The sequence below is a fragment of the Cuculus canorus genome, chromosome 2, assembly GCF_017976375.1.
Source record: "Cuculus canorus isolate bCucCan1 chromosome 2, bCucCan1.pri, whole genome shotgun sequence".
Taxonomy (NCBI): domain Eukaryota; kingdom Metazoa; phylum Chordata; class Aves; order Cuculiformes; family Cuculidae; genus Cuculus; species Cuculus canorus.
In genome coordinates, this window is record NC_071402.1 from 119034294 (window position 1) to 119053466 (window position 19173).

A 19173-nucleotide genomic window follows, 5' to 3' on the forward strand; every position below is an offset into this window, starting at 1 on the left:
ATGGTGGGTTCCATCCCCAACCATGTCCTCCCCCATCCAAGCAAACACACGCAGTGTTTCGTTCACTATCCAATCTCCGTATGTTCCTATAATTAATCAAGGAAGGAACTGTTCCAATACCAAACCTACAAAATCATAATACCAGGGAAAACTTCGAGAATGCAACTTTCATAAAGACCTTCAGCTTATAAGTAAAACCATGTTATATATCACCTCTCCAATGAAGCAAGTTTAAGGGTGGGGAAACGTGGAATGCAACCCTGGAATTACCCAACAGTTTGCCACAGTTCCCAGATACGTGGCAGAGCACCAACCTAAACAAAGTAAAGTTACTCGTAAGTGAGGGACAACTGCTTTGGAACCATAACTTTTCCAGGACCTTGAGGAAATTGTAATACTAATTTTGTTTAAAGATAGCATTTCCATTTTTCACTTAGAATTTGAAGTACACATATTCCAACAACCAAAATAGCAAACCCAGTTTCTATTCTTTTCCTCCTGAAATTCACCTTATATCTTCTAGTAGAGAGGGAGTGCAAGAAATGCATGTGGCTTCCTTTTTTATTCGTTTAGTAGTAAAATGAATACAGCTGATGTTCTCGCAGAAGCTAGCGTAATGGTATAGTAGTACTCTGAAAGGTCTTCAGTGTAAAAATGAAATAATAAGTACTTAAGATTCCTACCCCTAAGGAAAATCCTGCAAGACATTTGTGAAAAGATAACAGTAAGTAGGGAAAAAAAGCACATACTATCTTAAATAAACTGCACCTAACAATAAGGGAAAAAATATTCAAACCACATAGCAGCAGGGTCATAAAAACAAATGAGAAAGGTCACTACAGTATTTACAAACCCTGTTTTCACACATGAATCAAAGTATTACTGTGTTTTCCATCTTGGCTTTGAAAGACATTAGGTGAAATTAAATATTTACATGTTTTGTTCTTTTCTCCCCCCCCAACAAAAGTTGGACCTTATCTTGTTACTTCAGCATTACTAGTTGAAAACTATCAATTTCAAAAGTAAATATTTCAGAATACCACCTTCTAGATTTTAACCTCTTGTCAAAAAAAACGAATGTTACTTGGAAAGGTTAATCTTTCAGTAAGGGTCCTACTGCTGAAGGCACCTTCTAATACTAATTCAAAACACAATAGAAGTTTCTCCAGGTTTTTAAACATTTAAGGCCAAATATTTCAATCACCTCATTTTAAAAAACCCCGAAACTGTGGTGTCACATAGTATCAAAGACAGTGTGATAACAAAAAGGTTCTGTAAAACCTGCATTTTCTTTGTCTGCTTCCAGTTACTGGAAGGAACCAAGCAGGGAAGTCCAGTCGAAACTACAAGACTAACAAAACTTTTAGCAGAAAAAAAGAACTAGCAACAGAAAGTCCTTGAACCACGTGAAAAACAAACAAGAGATATGAAACTAAGAACAAGGAAGCCAGCTTACCAGCATTTGAGAAAGCTATGACAAGAAATCTGTTTTCTAGGATAACAGATGAAGATTGAACTTCTAAAAACCAAATTAGATTTAAAAAGAAAACAAAGAAAAAAAACCCAAACAAAAAAAACCACAAACAAAAATCAAACACAGAGGAACTGTAGGTATGTGAGTCAGAATTCCAGGGAAGTCTATCTGGTCTAATCTCTAGCTGCCAGAGCAGCTTTCTGTACCCCAAGGAACTGGGACAAATAAGAGTCTACCACAAATTCTTGGGTCGATTAAATACAATCCAGTGGTCCAACCAGAAAGCTTTGGGCCAGTATGAAACGTACTATTCTTGAAAAGTACCTTCTTTTACCTCCTAGCAAAAGAACCTATGGCACCTCGTGGGGCAGGAGGAGCACGTGGAGGGGAACAGCCTCGAAGGGGCTTCGCTTGAGCTGTCCAGAGCACGGGTGCTGAACGGGTCTCCAACCTCGAGGGCTTTCGCTGGGCTGGTGGGTTTTCTTCCTTTTGGCTCCTACCTTCGGTGTGTTAAACCCTCCTGAACAATTCACCCTTGATTAGTAGTCTTTTGTTCATCCAGTTGTTAAGCGCAGTTAGCCAAATACTGCAACAATGACACCAATAGACATATCAATGTGTGAGCTCTGTCTTCTGCAGCCAGACCAGAATCAAGCTCTTTTAATGTTGGGTTTTTTTTTTTTTACTCTTGGTCTTTGGACAAGATTCATGGCTTAAAATTGCACAGATGCTCATTTCAGTTTGTGTAAAGGATGATAAGGCATATGTGGATGTAAAAGCATTGAAACATCCCTCAGTTTTTAGTGTACTAGTGCAAATTTGTATGCAGAATGACAATTGCACTTCTGTCCATGTTATGGAAAGGTTTTTTACAGCCCTGCCAGATGCTTTTAATTTTAAAGAATAACTGCAACTAGCTTCCTTCCTTATACAAGGAGGAGTAGATTCTAGTTTTCTAGCTAACACAAATAGTAATACCAGTTAACTCTCTGCATGTCTATTTTTAATGAATACTGTTATCTGTCTATCCTCCTAAATTTGGATAGGCAGACTGTCACTGACAGAAAGAGCAGCTTGAATCTTTTAAGACAGTTACTTTATTGTTAAATCTTGTCTGCCTTATTACTACCCTGGTCCTTTTTTTCCCGACACATCTAGCAAATTAGAGCTTTCTACAAGCCTAATTCAAAGTAAGTGGATACAGAAATTTAGAGATACTAAACCATAACCGTGCAATAAATGCCCTTTCCGTTAAACTTCAAGGTTTAACTTCCAGTTAAACTTCAGCAATACATTGTTGAAATTGTATCTAGAAGCTAGAAGGAGTGAAGCACAATTAAAGAAGAAAAATGAGCCCTTCATATTTATAATGAAGAAAGAACTAACCCTTAATAAAAATGCATCAATAGCACAGTTCTGCATTCAAAACTGGGCATCAGTTGTGAAACAGTAAGAATAATTTGCTTATTAGGAAGTGTTCCAACAGCAAAATCAGTTGTCTAATAAAATACTCAAGGAAATAGATGGTTTTCCATTAAGAAATTCAGAAAAACTAGATAAACACCATCTGCTCGGAATGGGCTGAACTCAGCTGATCCTGCATTCCAGTGCTGGGAAGGACCTGCTAACCTCAAGGTACCTTCAAGTGCTATGATCATAAATGAAGAGACTTTCACCCGCAAGTCACTCATTAGTATTAAATCTGTTCTTGTAACCCCTTTTGTGTAAAGTTTTTGGGGAAAAGACTTTGTATGCCTACTAACCTAAAAATAATAAAGAAAATCCATTTATAATGTTGAGAGCAAGGCCCATTGTTTACCAACACACTGTGTGAGAAAGGAAAATGCAATGTTTAAATGTTGCATACAAGAGTAACTTACTGTAATAGCTGACAAAGAATCTCTCGTCTGTAATTACCCCCCTATGTACAAGTACTTGTGGTGATATTCCAAATCCTAAGTTATAGGGTTCAACTGTCACACCATTCACTCACTTTCATAGGAAAACACCGTTAAAAATAGCTTAGAGTTTAAGAGTTTCTGCAAAGGACTATAAAACTAACAATTTAAAGATGTGAATCTTTAAAAAAAGCAGATAAGAGCTCCTTTCCTCCAGCAGACAAAGGAATTCTTGTTAGTTATATATGACAATTCCTGGCAAATGGGATCATGCTCTTCAAGGCAGATTTGCAAATATACCAAAAGTTCTGCACCAGCAAGACTCAGTGACTTGAATAAAGCTGTCCTCAGTGTTTAAGCTGTACTAGTAGCTTAAAACGTTGTTTTCCAGTACATTTATCATCATTGCCTGAAGAAGCACAAGGCTAAGTATGTCGGAGAAAAACTAGAGTAGGGAAAATGCAAGAAAAATAGCAGGTATAAATCAAAGGTACTGACTTGAGGCTTTTCTTCCTTTCCTATTTCTATATGAAATTTCACTTGTTTGAAATTGAATTACAAGTGTGTAATTTTGTAAATGTACAAATCTGTAAAGAATAAACAGAAAACTGTTAGGATTAGAATTTAATGTGTTGACATTTAAGTTCTGAGCTTTAATGCCTTGCGCTATAGCACATCTACCCAGTCAGATTTTGAGGAAGCAAGTTTGATCTGTTCTAATTTGTGTGCATGTCAAAATGCTGCTGATGGAAAAAGTTACATCATAATTTTCAAGTTTGGGGAAATACAAGTCAGAAAAATTGGAGATGAGAAAATACCAAAAAATAGATATGCTAAAACAAAGAATTTCATCAAAATGGCCTCTCTTCTCTTTGATATAGAGCTAAGTATCTATTTCAGTGCATTCCTCCAGTGTTACTCCTCCATTAACACTATAAATTTAAATATTGCTAGATAAAGTTAGGATAGCTAAGTTAAAATCCAAATTAAACGTAATACTCAATTATGTCTTTCTAGAAAAAAAAGAAAAAAGTCCTAAACTAAGACAGTGATTTTTTTTTTCAACAAGAATATTTTTAAGATACAGCTAAAGCAGTATTTCTGTTGGTTATTTTTGTTCCTAATAGCATCTACATTACTAGTACAGGTGTTGCAAGTAAGATGATTCATCTGCACAGAAAACAGCAAGAGGCCAGAGAAAAGGAAGGAAAAAGAAGAGGCTTTCGATAGGCTTTAGCATGTCACGGGATCACAGCTAAAGAGACTAGAAAATAACTGTACCAGCACACATATCCGTGCATCCTGACTCTAAGTAGCAGTAATATAACAAACGTCACCATTGCATACAGACTTTTTCCCCCTTTTCTCTCTTACCCACTAATTTGGTGCCCTTTTCTGTGGATTTCCTTTGAGGCTACTATTTCCTGCGGTGCTTATGATTTTTCTCCCATTTTAATTCTGCATTTCTGTGGATAGTATCAAGTCAGGCACATGTTGACCATGAACATTTGCTTTTTAACATATTGCAAAGAATGCTTGCATACTGCAGCTAACAGTTTTACAGTTAAGAACTGGCTGCCATTGGATACAGCTGTTAAACAGCCCAGAAAATAGCCCAAATCCATGATGGGAAAAGGAAGAAAAATAAGATTCCTTAGAACTGCATATTCTAATTAGTATTTTGCAGCAATCTGTAAAATGCAGAACGTTTTAAAAGTATTACAGCTAAACAAAAGGAGAGACTTCAGACTACTTCCTTCCTGATGTTAACAAATCATGCATCACTTTTGCATACTTAACCTGCAGGCTAAGGTATTTGTTGAGCAAAACAAGGTGAAAATCAGAATAACCCCTAATTTGTATCTCTCTCATCTAAACCAGAATACCTGCAGGTCTCTCCCATTCTCAGCTCATTATAACAGAGCTGTAGCTAGAGTAATATCCATTATTACAAGGCAGTACAGCTACATTAGCCCAGCAACCTCTCATCATAATTAGCAATCCAGACGCACCACCACCAACAGAGCTGTACAGCTTTTCAGACTCAAAAAGCCAACAACATTCAATACCATGCTACGCTCTCATTCAATACCACACTACATCCTACACACTATACCTGCCATTTTCATTAGTTTAAACTAAAGAACAATTGATAGAATAGCAGAGATGGAACACCAACCTGCAAATAGCAAAATACAAGAACCATTTCTCCAGTACACTTCAATACGGATCCACTTCATTTTTTGGATGCTTTTGGCTACTTCTAGCTTTGCTGTTAAGCATGTCTTTTATCAATTAAAAAAAAATTAAAAAAAACAGGATAAAATACAAAATCTGTATACCAGTATCATCATCAGTAAATTAAAACTCAGCAAAAATGGATGCCAACATCATTAATCCACTATTAAAAATCAGGCAGCAGCCATAGATAAGCAAGTATTTTGCAAAGAAAGACTGCCATGTTTGTTACAGCAAATATAAGGCAAGTCATACTTATCGTTGATAAAGACTGTTCAGAGGATAATTTTTCCTAACAGTTGAAAAAACCTTACAGAAATTAACTCCCACTGACTTTTCTGGCACTACTAAAAGTGAGGGCTGCAGAAGAGGTCCTGGAATTATTTGCTCTGTCACTTAATAATAATAAAAACCAGTGAAATATTTAACAATTTAAAAACAAAATTACTTAACCAGTGATCAAAATAACCTTGATCAAAAATTACAGCTACAAAGGCCCTAAGAGAGAATCAATACTGACCAGAATTCAAAAACTAGAATGCGTTTGACATTGGCTTCATGGTCTCAGGTTCCACTACAACAACAACTTGCCTTATCTGTGTGGATAGGAACAATCTGAACACTGCTGTCAGCCCAAGCAGTCGTCTTAAACCTTAATTCTAGTCCACGTTTCACAAATGAACACATTTCCCCAACATATTAAACTGTTTAATGTCAAGAAATTAAATCATCCAAGCTTAAAATGCTTTTGAACATTTCTTGTGAATAAAGCTTTAATGCAAAATGTACAATCATTAAATATACTGAAAATGTTGGTTGCCTGCATACCCATAGAGTGAAGACATATATACGAACCCAACACTCTAGAAAGAACCCTTGCCCTCCAGCTCCAGATGTGTTCATCATCTCCATTTGACTTGATCAGCTGAACACAAAGGAGAACAACCTGAGCTGAACATGTCGCCCCCACACTTGCTCAACACAAAACACATTATTTGTGTTAGCCTTCTTATTTCTTTGTTTGCAGCAGAACTAGTCTCAGATTTCCAAGGAACATTTCCTTTGCTTCCTAGCTGTATGCTGTCACTGGATCTTGGTCTTACCATATGTGTGAAAACAAAGTTTATTTTAGCAGATGGTTCATTATGCTATGAATGGAATCTATATTTCCTCCAAACTGGAAGCTATTTCAGTATTGTATTTTACTTCTAAAGCATTTTAAGCATTTTGGTTTTTCACATCCATGGTTACAAAAATGCCTGGTATCATCTGTCTTTGAAAATGTTATCACTTTCAAAACACACAAAATCGCGGATATGAGACATTCGGATGTAAACTAATTCAAGGCTGAGCCATAGCAAACATACATTTAAAGCTAAATTAAAAGTAATATAATTCAGTCCTTAAGAAATGAGGTAAAGCCTGTACGCTTGTCATCTAGTATCTAAATGTTAATCATCTAGCATTCAAATGTTAGGAGAGCTAAATTAGATATTCAAAGGGTGTTTTTTTGATACCATGCAGCCCTTTTACATTTGTGAATTTCATGCTGTTTTCATTCACGCGTTTTCATTCATTCCAGTGAATCATTTCTCTTCAGCCAGCAACAGCCTTATGGCTCTACTGCATGGGCAGAACAGGTATTTTATTTCTTTATACAAACCTTGAAAAATATGGGAATAGTTTTACAATTACGTAATTGTAATTTCTTAACAGATTGCTAAGACCTTTAGCAAAAAGTAAGGTCGTCTTCATTCTCAACTCAGACAAACAATCTACTTGTCACATATTTAGTACTACTCTCAAATGAGTATCTATCCACACTGACCTGACTACCTCTAACAACTATATCCATATGGACAAGAGGGAGGAAAAACCCAAACCAAAACACTCAAACCAACCTTAATTGACCATTATGGTTGCAAAATCACAACACTGAAAAATTAAAAAGCTCTCAAATAAAGTTGCATAGGTAACCCTGTATTTGGGCACTTCACGCTTGAACCCAGCAATACTATCTCTCAGGACACTTCATCAAAATCACCTCTGAAGATAATCGTGCTTATCCGGTCTGAGACTATAGGAACCCTGAGCCACTTGCTGCACAAGCACAATACGCCTTCCGACATTCAGAATGTAGGTGTGTGATTTTAAACTTATTCTTCCCAAAGGAGAGCAAATCCTCAAGTCTGACATCTCAGATTATGTCAGTCATCCTTGCTCTAGGCTACTCTACTCATCCTTGCTGATGAAGCAAACATAATGAGAAGAAAGAAGACTGCCTCAAGGTGAAAGCAGTTAAATGACCAGAGAGAACCACATTTTACTGTTGTCGCTGTTCTTTATTCTGGAGGCCATCCATCATTGCCTCTCTAAAACTCACTTAATTGATGATGCTCTGCTCTATCTGGTAGGGTCACAGCATTTTCTCAAGACAGAAAAGATTCTCCCATGTACTGGAACGTCTATCCATATTCATGCTCAATAATCAAGGAGAAGTGATGTTCTTCAGTTCAGAAGAAGCAAAATTCCTGATAGCTGCAGGAAGTTAGGCTTCAAAAGTGGCATGATTTTCAGTGAATCATCTAGAATTCTTGACAGGGAGACAGTTTCTTTTTTAACTTTTCTAAAAGACTATCATCAGATTGGTCCGGATTTCATTATAAAAGAAAATATTTTAAGATTCTCAAAACAATGTCTGTCAAGGCAATCTGCAGGAAGCACTTCTAAGCAGACCTTTCTTTTGCTGCACACGGAAAACTTCACCAGTCTTAAATTTCTTTTGTGAAGGCTACATCTGTTAGTCGTACACTATGACAGTTTTTATTTTTGCAGCACAGAAGAACTGCATTTAGGTTACACTTAGCGCAGTTCAGGAGGAACTCATCCTTCATTTTTGTTTCAAACGCAGTACTCAAAGACAGATGCATTTTAATAAGATACGAGTCCTCCTCCTATTTGCATTGAGTCCTTATAATTTCAAATGCGTGGTAAGTGCTTTAACTTTACTTCAACTCAAGCAAATGTATATGCACCTATACTTTATGGAAAAAAAAAAAATCCAGAAGAATCATAACTAAAGCTTCATTTTTCACCTCAGAACAGCCTTCATGCATCAGGCAACGTACTGGTGATGATATAACAAAGTCATTTACTAGCATTGATAACACTCCAGATGCTAAACTAACCTCTCACATCTGAAAACTCCACCCTCAATTTTTAAAAACATAGTGAAATCACAGTGTAAATCAATCTAACACAGAGTAATTATGGTAGCCAGACTAGGAAGTGTTTTGGGACACCACTAGTTTTAAAAGCCATTTAAAGTTAAAACGTTGCTAAATAATTGCTTTATATAAGTGACACTTCATATGGAAAGCCAAATAAATTATAACAGCTCATTTTTTCTTGCCATTATGCTTAGGTGAATTTATTATAAGTTACTAGAAGACATGCAAAGCGCATACCAGATGAGAACTCTGTATTTATAGCACATTAAGTCAGTCAGCAAACAGAATCTACTAAAAATATCCACAATGGTATGCAGCACACCCACCCTTTGGGGACTATTCAAAGGCTGAATTGGTGGTCTGATTTTTAGACAGAGCACACAAGGAAGAAGAAAACACCCAGGTAGGTCAGTTCCTAAAGATGACTAAGAGAAATGGAGTTGAATCTCATACAACAATTTGCATTCCCTTTGTCAGGTAGTCAGACAGCTTGAGCTCTGTGCATTTTCCCACGTGCTTCTTGATCACTCCGGGTCAACAGCAGGAAATTTCCATGCAGGGAACAGAAGCACGTGCTGAGTGAAAGTGAGAACCAGCCCCATTCACGCTATAGCTTACCCTCCCATTTTTACAAGCATCAGGAATTTGAAGGCTACCAAATAACAGGTGCCAAATAGCTCTGGATACGCACTGAGGCATCCATATGAAAGTCACAATGATGATTTACAACGGAAAGGTGGCCTTGGGAACACAGGCACTTGGTTAGGAAATACCTAACCAGAGAGTAGACAGCAAAAAAACTCTCCTGAATGCCTATGAAGTGCTATCCTGGTCTTACTCAGGTAATTGTGGGGTGGGTTTAACACTATTTATTTATAAGATGCATGTCCTTAAAAATATTCCACAATAAAAACTCAGAGCACTCAAGGGTTTCTCACTGTTTCTTTTCATGGGTTAAACATCCGCAAGAGCAACACGTTCCATTACCACAGTAAATGAACACAATCTGTAAAAAAAGACCATACGTCTCTCCTGAAACTAATTAAACCATTCATGAGCAGTAGACACACTGGAGAAAAATCTGGAAAATAATACAAATTTGATTCATGCATCTGCAAATAGCAGGGAAAACCTACCCAAAAATCTTCACAACATTATTCAAAACTTAGAAGTCTCAGGCAAGACTAAGACAGTATAACAAGAACATTTACACGATGACATTTTTCCATGAACAGCTGGCAAGAACAAGAGAGGAGAACTTGCCCAAACAGATGGGTAGGCAATGTGATTTAAAAATAGTTTTGAATTTCTAGCAGTGACAAAAAGTCTTTCTTTATAAGACAAAGAAACTGCGTGAGACGTTGTTGGCGACTGGTGTACAATTAAGTGAAAGAACACAAGGAGAGGAACACTGTCAGGATACCAGGGTTGGACAGGTATTCAGAAGACATTAAAGAGGAGGGCCTCTATTTGAAGTGGCGCTGCAAAGACTCAATCACGTATTATTGCTGTCTAGATAGCCAAAAGAAATATTTATATATGCCATTATAATGAGGCTGTTTCCTTTTCTTCAGACTGTTAACTATTCGCATTTCTTCCTCAAATGCTGCAGATTTTATGATTTGGTTTCTGTTAACTCTTTTTCTTTACCAAGCAGGATGAGAAGCAAAAGAAGCTCTCCAGAGATCATCTATCACTCACCTCAGTCTTTAGTCCAGTGCCCCAAGCCTCTCATCATCACAGAGACATGTTTTCGATTGAAGGAAACAGAACATAGCTCCCAGGGGCTTCACTAGCACTACCAGAATATCCAAACAGTTCTTATGAATCATGTGTCCAACCACTTGACATTTGAGACTAAAAGCACTTTCCTGACTGAGGTGGAGCAGATGGATGGTAGTGTTGGACTTTGCTACTTTTTCTTGTCCCCTCCCTTACGGGAATTTACATCTCTGCTGCTGCCCAGGAACTGTATGCTGCCCACTGTTCACATGCAGGAGAGCCCACGAAACACATGAAAAGTGAGAACCTGAACAGCAATCAGATTCTTCAAATCCATCTGTCAAAACAGCTCTTCTGAAAGCCCTTATCAATAGACTTCTCCTTGTACTGCTTTCCTAGCACATTGAAATCTTCAATTTGGTTTTTTTCTTTTGGTTAATGGACTGCTAACACATTTCCAAACCTCCCTATTATCTTCAGACTGCAAAAGTGATTCACTTTGGAGTCAACGCATTGGTATAACTGAAGAGAAAACAAGGCACATACCTATCTCCCCCCTAATCTGTGGTCGATGTGAAGTTATGAGTACAGACACATTTGTATTTCTCTCAGCTTTCAGACTGGTCTCCACTTTAATGTTCTTCTACCATCACCAGACTTCACTCAGCCAGCCTCTCGTTGTTGCTCTCATTTTTCCAAAGTGGACAAACGTGCATATGATTGTGTTTCACTGCTGCAGCCAAGTGAATAAAAACAAATCAAAACACCAAAGCAGAGACAGCCTCTCAGCTTTCACTGTTCTGCAACAAGCAGAAGTACAGCAGCAAAACTATCTGAAAACGCACATGGGAATTTTTTTTTAGTGCAACAGCAGCAAACAGCAGTGTTAACATACCTTTAAAACAAGGCAGAAAGTGCATGGAGAAGTTGCAGCTTTTAGTAGCCTAAAACCTTACACACCCTCCTCACTCTGAATGGCTAGGAAGACATTTAGAGAAATATATATATATTATCAAAGATTCACTGGCTTTCCTCAAACTTCAAACAAACCTTCCAACTGCCAGGAAGAGAAGGTATGTCAGGCGGTACCAAGACATACAGGCTGAAACAGCAACGGCAAGTTCACTGCTTCTAACATGACTCTCACACACAGGTGATCCCAACAGTCTCACTGCAAAACTCCCTTCCCATCACTTCTCCCAAGTCAGGAAGCAAAGACCCCAGGGCTACAACTCTGGCTGGCAGTGAAAGCAACAGCATTGGAGCCTGAAGTGTTCAAGAGTTTCACAATTTTTCAAAGCAATAGCACTAGTGTGACACTGGGAGAGAAGTGCAATTAAATGAACAAAGGATAGTAATACGCCTCCCCCCAAAAAAAATTGTTATAAAGATGAAGAAATCCTCAAGAACCAGTTCAAATGTACCGTATAACTCAATGGATCAAATGGTAAACAAAACAAATGCAGCTTTCTAGACAGTTCGAAAGACATCTAAAAAACTTCTTTTCTAAGACTTCACCTCATTCTTCTGATATCTGCTTCTCACAATCCAACAAGTTATTCAGGTTACAACCTGAGAGTTTTGTGAACTTTCTTCTACTGAATGAAGAATTCATTCATTAATTCTACCAGCTATTATTACAAACAAATGCTACTACAACTTAGCTATAATGTTCTACCCATACTGTGTTGAATGCATTCAGTAGCTGTCGATAAATCCTGCACCGTAAAGTACTTCATAAAAAGCCTGATTATTATTTGGCTTGAGATGGACATAACAAACTTCTTCTTCCTAATAAAGTTAAACAGATGTAACTCGATCTCCAAATTATTACTCCAAGTCTTGACATAGGCCTGAAAGCTGTCAACAGTTGTATCCAACAATACCATATATTTAAAAAGCCATCTATAAATACAACGTAAAAAATTGTATATGACCATATTTAACATAATCTGAGATTTTGCATAACACACGTACAATCTCTGCTCAATGAACTTGAATGAAGAGTCGATGTGCAAACTTAAAAGACTCAACATGTAACATTTCTGCTGTCTTTGGTTGACTTTTTACATATACTTCCCTAAGAGACTTTTAAAAACAACAAACCCAAATATTTAAAGGCTTTATCTGCATCTTATAGCAAATTTCCTAATAAGAGATTTAAATTTGAACACCAGGATAGTCATACTAGGACCCTTCACCAAGAATTCTCCCTGTTGTGACCACCCAGAAATAGGATCAAAACCACAAAGTGGGTTCTGAAGAGCTGTCTACATTTTATGTGAAGGAAGTAACACATCAGCAGCTATCCAAAGCAAAGAACATTCCCAAAGACTGCTCATTTTCAGCTGATCCTATTGCCACAAGCATCCTGGAAAAGCAGGCTATATTGTAACTACAGCAGTAGCTTTTCTGCAGTGCTCATAGTCTAGGCAGGAATACTCGCTGTCTGAAAACACCACGGAAAAACTAATTGTGGATCTTGGGGCCAACTCTTTTACATGCTGTTCTTCACAGTAGGTAAGAATATTTACGTTGGGGCTGGGAGAGAGGGGAAGTCCCACTCACTGAGGAACAGAGCAGGAAAGTACTGCTCAAAATTCCCAATAACAGGGTTATCACCTTAAAGGAAGCTGGATCTCAGTGCTGTGTTGCAAGAAAACGCTTGAATGTCACACACAGGTTTGGCCTCTGCATCTGGGAGTGCCATAAGATCTCATGGAATGTGGGTCTCGCTCTGCTTAATGCTCTAAGCCTACTGCAGGCATGCTTGCAGCACAAAGTTAAACACATATATATTTATTTTTACATGAAACCAAGGCCCCAGTCATTCACTGAATGGAACTCTCCCTGAGATTAGATATAAGGTTACATAGCAATATTTACTCTGCTATACTTTGATCATAAAGGTGCAGTAGCCTGAGGTCAGACAGGAGCATCAGACCCTCACACTCAGGAAAGGCTGCTGTTACTACCGTTCCCATTAAAGGAACACAGAGAACTAATGATCATGCTTTCCAATACATTAACATACAATAACATAGCACTTTCTATATTCCTGTTCAAATGGCCTATTAGCAAGCACAGCACAGATTTAAGTTTGTTACATGAGACAGTTAAAATTCCTACATTATTTCAGCATACAAAGCTGCTCAGTAAAAGTGACAATAGAATGTAACTCACTAATGGCAAATTAATTATAGTAATTTAACAAATGCAACACCCATGTGTCACTGATCGATGAAGCCAAGTAGTATGCCTAAAAACACAAACAGTTGGAGACTTAGTTCAACTTATGGAAGTTATTCTTGCTATTTTTTATTTCGATTTTCATAGAATTGCTATGCTAATCCTCAAAATTAATTTCAGCAGTTTTCAAAATAAAAATAAACAATTCAGCTAATTTGCAAGTTACAAAACAAGGGAGGGGACTTCAAGCATGCTTATGATACACAAGATAAATGCTAGATACCACACCTAGACAAGCTTGAGCTAGTTATGATCAGGACAAAAACAATGCTTCAAATTATTTTTCACCATGCTGATGGTACTAATGGATGATCTCCAGCGCGGCTACTTGCTCCAAGCATTTAGTTACTACAAGGAATCGAGAAAACACAGAGACTGCAACAATCAGGTCGACATTCAATATGATGTGGAGTAATGCATCACTGATATCACAGAATATTTAAATTGCAAAAAAAAGAATTATGTTTTCATGAGGCCTTCCTCAAAGGTGTGGCAGTGTTATGATTAAACAGTTATTCATCCCAATAAGAAATACTAAGATTTTTAGAAGAGAAGAAGCAAGTAGATGCATGACCACCCTGTGACCACATAAGGACAGTGTACTTTGAAATTTGCTACTAAAACTCCTAACATACGACATTCCTTTTTTATTAGTCAGTAGATGAAGAGAGAGCACCCCTCCTGGCACTTTTCCTGCACTGGGAAATGCAATAAGCTTTGCATCATTACAGCCTATATCCTCCTTACATGCCAATTTCAGAGATTTGCAAAAGACAAAATACAGTGTAGTACAGCAATTAATAGGTTACTACGTGTCACAGAAAAGTATGCTCAAACTCAGTTATTCTGAAGAGACCTTCCTGCCTGCGAACAGTTTTCTAGGTTATTGATCTTCATCACTGCATTAACATTTAATCCACTCCCTCCTGGCAGCAAAGCAGGCTGCAAGACAATGTTTAAGCAAGGAGGGCAAAAAAAAAGAAGTTTTACCTTTTTTTTTACTGGCTACCTGTTTTAATGGTTCCCTTGAGCTTAGCATAAACTGCTCAATACTCCGGGATAGGGCATCCTTTCATCACCAAGAGAAAGGCATGTACCTTCTTCCCCCAAAAGCTATCCTGACGTATAATGAGCACCTTCGCAACAAAGCACTCCTATTGAGCAGCTTGGTACCGTGAGAATAGTTATGTTTTCTTTCTTAAGGGCAAATATTCCTCTGTTATAATAGGGTTTGACAGCTTTTGGTTAATGTTCAACCACTGTGCTGGGAGGAGGCAGTTTTAGATCTAGGAAGTAACAGCTATGCTATCTTCACAACACACCAACGGCATAAAGGTGGCAGGCCGTGAGACGGACACCTTGTGCATCCTGCGAGGATCAGACTGAAGAAGCCTTGCAGGTCACACTACAGAAAAGAAGAAAATCCAGCCCGCTACAAATAGTATTTATGACCAGATTAAGTAGAAAACAGAAACGCATGAGTTTTACAGTAGCCTCCTCTTTCCCAAAAGAAAGCTTTTGGGGAAGTTGGTTAGTATTCAGAATGATTCTAATACATACATATATATATATATATGTGTATATATTTTATATATATATATATTAGAACTATCAAGGGAATGAATCCATCTTAAAAGTCACTTTGTACCATAATATTTGACTTATACAAACCACGACCTTATGAATAAGCAGTACTGACAGTGGTTAGCAACTCTGAAAGCAGCTGGCAACTTACAGGCAGAGTTTTAACTTTAAGGTAAAGAACACAGGCAGCAAAGCCCAAGCCCTATATCAGCCCTATTCATCTCAAGATCGCAGTAGACACCAAACACCATGACAGCTCGCTCCACGTTTAATGTGCCTCTTAAAGGGCCTCAGCTTCTTGGCTAATTCAGAGTTCAGCTGAGCGTTTCTCCTGCCCCAGGAACACATCCACCCTCAAGACTATACGGTACCGGTGGGACGGGCAGCTCTGCGGCTCTTTGCATGTCTCGGGGGAAAATAAGCAAAGAAACTTTCCTTTAACTTCTGTTTTTCTTAATCGACTTTCAGAAGCGGGAGCCGGAGAACTCGGAAAGAGGAACAAGCATCAGCCACGTGTTAATCAGTACCTAAAGAGGGGCTTGGTCCGATTTTAGAATAAACGGCGGAGGCACATGATCCAATTAAATTCTAATTATGTAAGTAGCAGGCAAGAGTATTTACACAGGCACCGATTACGGCTATTAGAGTCTAAAGTCGCCGGCCGGGGAGGCTCCGCTTCCCCTCCGCCCGCACCGCCGCGGGGTCCGGTTCATTTTTAACCTCCTCCTTCCATCGCCCTCCTTGCAAACACCGGCATGCGCTGGCCTGAAAAAAACCGTCCCCAAACCGTGTTTCTTCCCCCCCTGGAAGATCCTCCGCTCTCCCCAAAGTGATGATTCATCACCCGTCCCGGGAGCCGGGGAAGGGAACCCCCTCCATCACCACCCCTACAGCCTCCGTCCCCGAGCCCCCAGTCCCGGGAGTCGAGGAAGGAGACCCCCACCCCCCCGAGGCGGGGAAGGAAAGCCCCCATCACCACCCCTATCCTCCTGGAGCCCTGACTCCGAGAAGGTCACAAACATCCCCATCACCTCCCGTGCCCCTTTCTGTGTCCCCGAGACCCCATCCGCACCCGTACCCATCCCGAGCCCCGACTCCCGGGAGCCGGGGAAGGAAACCCACCAGCACCCGTACCCATCCCGGGAGCCGGGAAAGGAAACCCCCGATCACCACCCATACCCATCCCGAGCCCCTATCCCAGGAGCCGGGATAAGAAACTCATCACCACCCCTACCGCCCCTCGAGCCACCATCCCGGGAGCCGGGAAAGGACACAAACACCTCCATCAGCACCCGTACCCATTCCGGGAGCCGGGGAAGAAAACCCGCCACCACCTCTACCCATCCCGGGAGCCGGGAAAGTACACATACCCCCCCATCACCATCCCTACCCATCCCGAGAGCCGGGAAAGGAAACTCCCCATCACCGCTCCTATCCTCCTCAAGCCTAAATCCCGGGGGCCGGGGATGGAAACCCGTCACGACCTCTACCCATCGCCATCCGTACCCATCCCGGGAGCCGGGGAAGGACACAAACACCCCATCGCCACCAGTATCCATCCCGAGAGCCGGGAAGGACACAAACACCCCAACACCACCCGTACCCATCCCGAGCCCCCAATCCCGGGAGCCAGGAAAGGAAACCCATCACCGCTCCTACCCATCCCGGGAGCCGGGGAAGGGAACCCATCACCTCCCCGAGCCCCCATCCCGGGAAGGACCTCCCCATCCCCCCGCCCCACCCCCCCCCGCGCTTGTCCCTCACCTCCGAACAGGTGCGGCGAGAGGTGTGCGGGCAGCGAGCCGATGACGAGCCGGGGCCCGCCGGAGGAGCCACCGCCCGGGGGCCGTTCGCGGCCGCCCTCCTCCGGGGTGCTGCTCACCGAGTCCTGCGAGCCGTAGGGGCCGCTGCTGTGGGGGATGTTGAAGGCGGACTGCGCCGCCCGCGCCCCGGAGGCGCCGGCTCCCCCCAAGGACCGGCTGCGGGGCGCCGACCCCGCCGCGGCCGCCGCTGCTCCTTCTGCCGCGGCCGCCGCAGCGCCGGGAGCGCCCGGAGGCGCCGCCGCCAGGTGCGCGTAGCGCCCGCCCGCCGAGCGCCCGCCGGTCCCGTTAGCGCCGCCGCCGCCGCTGCTGGACGAAGGCAAATCCCCGCCCGAGTACGCCCGGGTGCGGCCATTGGCGGCCGTGGGGCTGCTCTGCTTCGCGCCCATCGTCCCGGGGATGCCCGGTGCCTTTCGCTGCACGGTGATGCGCGGTGCCCTTCGCCTCCTGCTGCCTTTCGCCTCCCGGTGCCTTTCTCCGCACGGTGCCCTTTGCCTCCCGGCGCCCTTCGCCGCCCGGCGCGTTCCCCGCGTCTCCCGGGGCGGGTGCGAAGCGAGGGAAGAGGAGGGCGAAGGTGTCGCTGGGTGTGGAGAGAAGGGAGAGGCGCCCGCCAGGCTCGGGCTCAGCTGGCGGCCCCGGCGCGGCCGCTGCTGCCCGGTGCGCGGCGCCGCGAGCTGCTGGGCTCGGTGCTGCCTCCCGCCGCGGGGCCGCTCCGCGCCGCCGTCCTGCCCGCCGTGCCCGCCGCCATCCTCCTCCTCCTCCTCCGCCGCGCTGAGCCGGGGGCAGCGGCGGCAGCAGCGCCGCCGAGGCCGCTCGCCCGCGCCGCGCTGTGCCGGGGTAGGCGGGAGGGGGCGGTCGCCCCGGCGCAGCCGCTCCTTTCCCGTGTCGCCATGCTGGGGGCGGCACCGCCGGGCGGGGGGGGGGGAGCGGGCATAGCGGCGCCCTTCCTTCTCCCCGCCGCAGCCCCGCGGGGACCGGCAGCGCTGCCCTCGGTCACCGAAGTCCGCCGCCCCCCGCTTTGCCCTCGCGGCCCGGCAGAGCCCCAGGGTCCTCCGGGAGAGTCTGGAGATGGGGCCGAGGATGCCCGGGTTTTGGCAGGGGGTCGGCGTCGGGGGCACCTGCCTCCCGCGGGAGCCTTCGCGGGTGGGAAGTCTCGGGTTTTTGGAGGGGCCAGTGCTGGGCAAGAGGGACAACCATCTCCTGTCTCCATGGCAGGGGGTTGGGGGGATGGAGCTGGGCAAGAAGGACGAACATCTCCTGTCTCCGTGGCAGGGGTTTTGGGGGGAAAATGCTGGACAAGAAAGACAGACTTCTTCTGTCTCCATGGCAGGGGGATTGAAAGGCAGATGCTGGGCAAGAAGTATGAACATCTTGTGTCTTCATGGCAGTGGGGTTGGGACTAGATGATCTTTAAGGTCCCTTGCAACCCAAACCATTCTGTGATTCTTTGCTTCACAGGCGATACAGGAGAAAACCTCCTGTTATTATTGGTGAGAGCTTTACGCAAGGATTGATTGACGGCTGAAAAATTTGGCCCGGTGAATGGTGCTGATGTGGATAACAGGCTCAGCTTGCTCATGGCAAAATGATCGGAGGCATAAAATTGTTTTGTTCTTGAAAGGTATGTGGTATTGGTTGTCGTGCATGTTGAATTTATATGAACATGATTTCTACAATCAGTCATTTGAGGTAAACTGGTTGTTTTTAAGGATGCTCTAAACCAAGGGATATCACCATGAAGCAGTGCTATACACCATCTCCAGACCCTCCATCTTACTGACTAGGCAGAGATTCCAACTACATTCATGCCTATGTCACAATGGCATAGTACCTAAGCTGTTTTACAGTTAATACGATAAAACAGATCCAATCCTTAATTAATATGCAAAGTATTATGTATCATTTGTACTATACATGTGCATGTAATTAGCACATCTACATTGTTATGTATATTATGT

At 42.3% G+C, this 19173-nt stretch overlaps 1 protein-coding gene across 2 annotated transcripts in view; it reads right to left on the reverse strand.

Moving 5' to 3' along the window:
- ZNRF2 (zinc and ring finger 2) overlaps positions 1 to 18051 on the reverse strand; it is a 60527-nt gene extending 42476 nt beyond the window's left edge. For both annotated transcript variants that reach the window (XR_008448712.1, XM_054059549.1), the window contains exon 1: positions 17160 to 18051. Coding sequence is in view for 1 of the 2 variants with exons in the window: in XM_054059549.1 (XP_053915524.1) it covers positions 17160 to 17604 (445 nt within the window). In the remaining variant the exon portion in view is untranslated. The remainder of the gene's footprint in view (positions 1 to 17159) is intronic.
- Positions 18052 to 19173: the final 1122 nt, after the last annotated feature.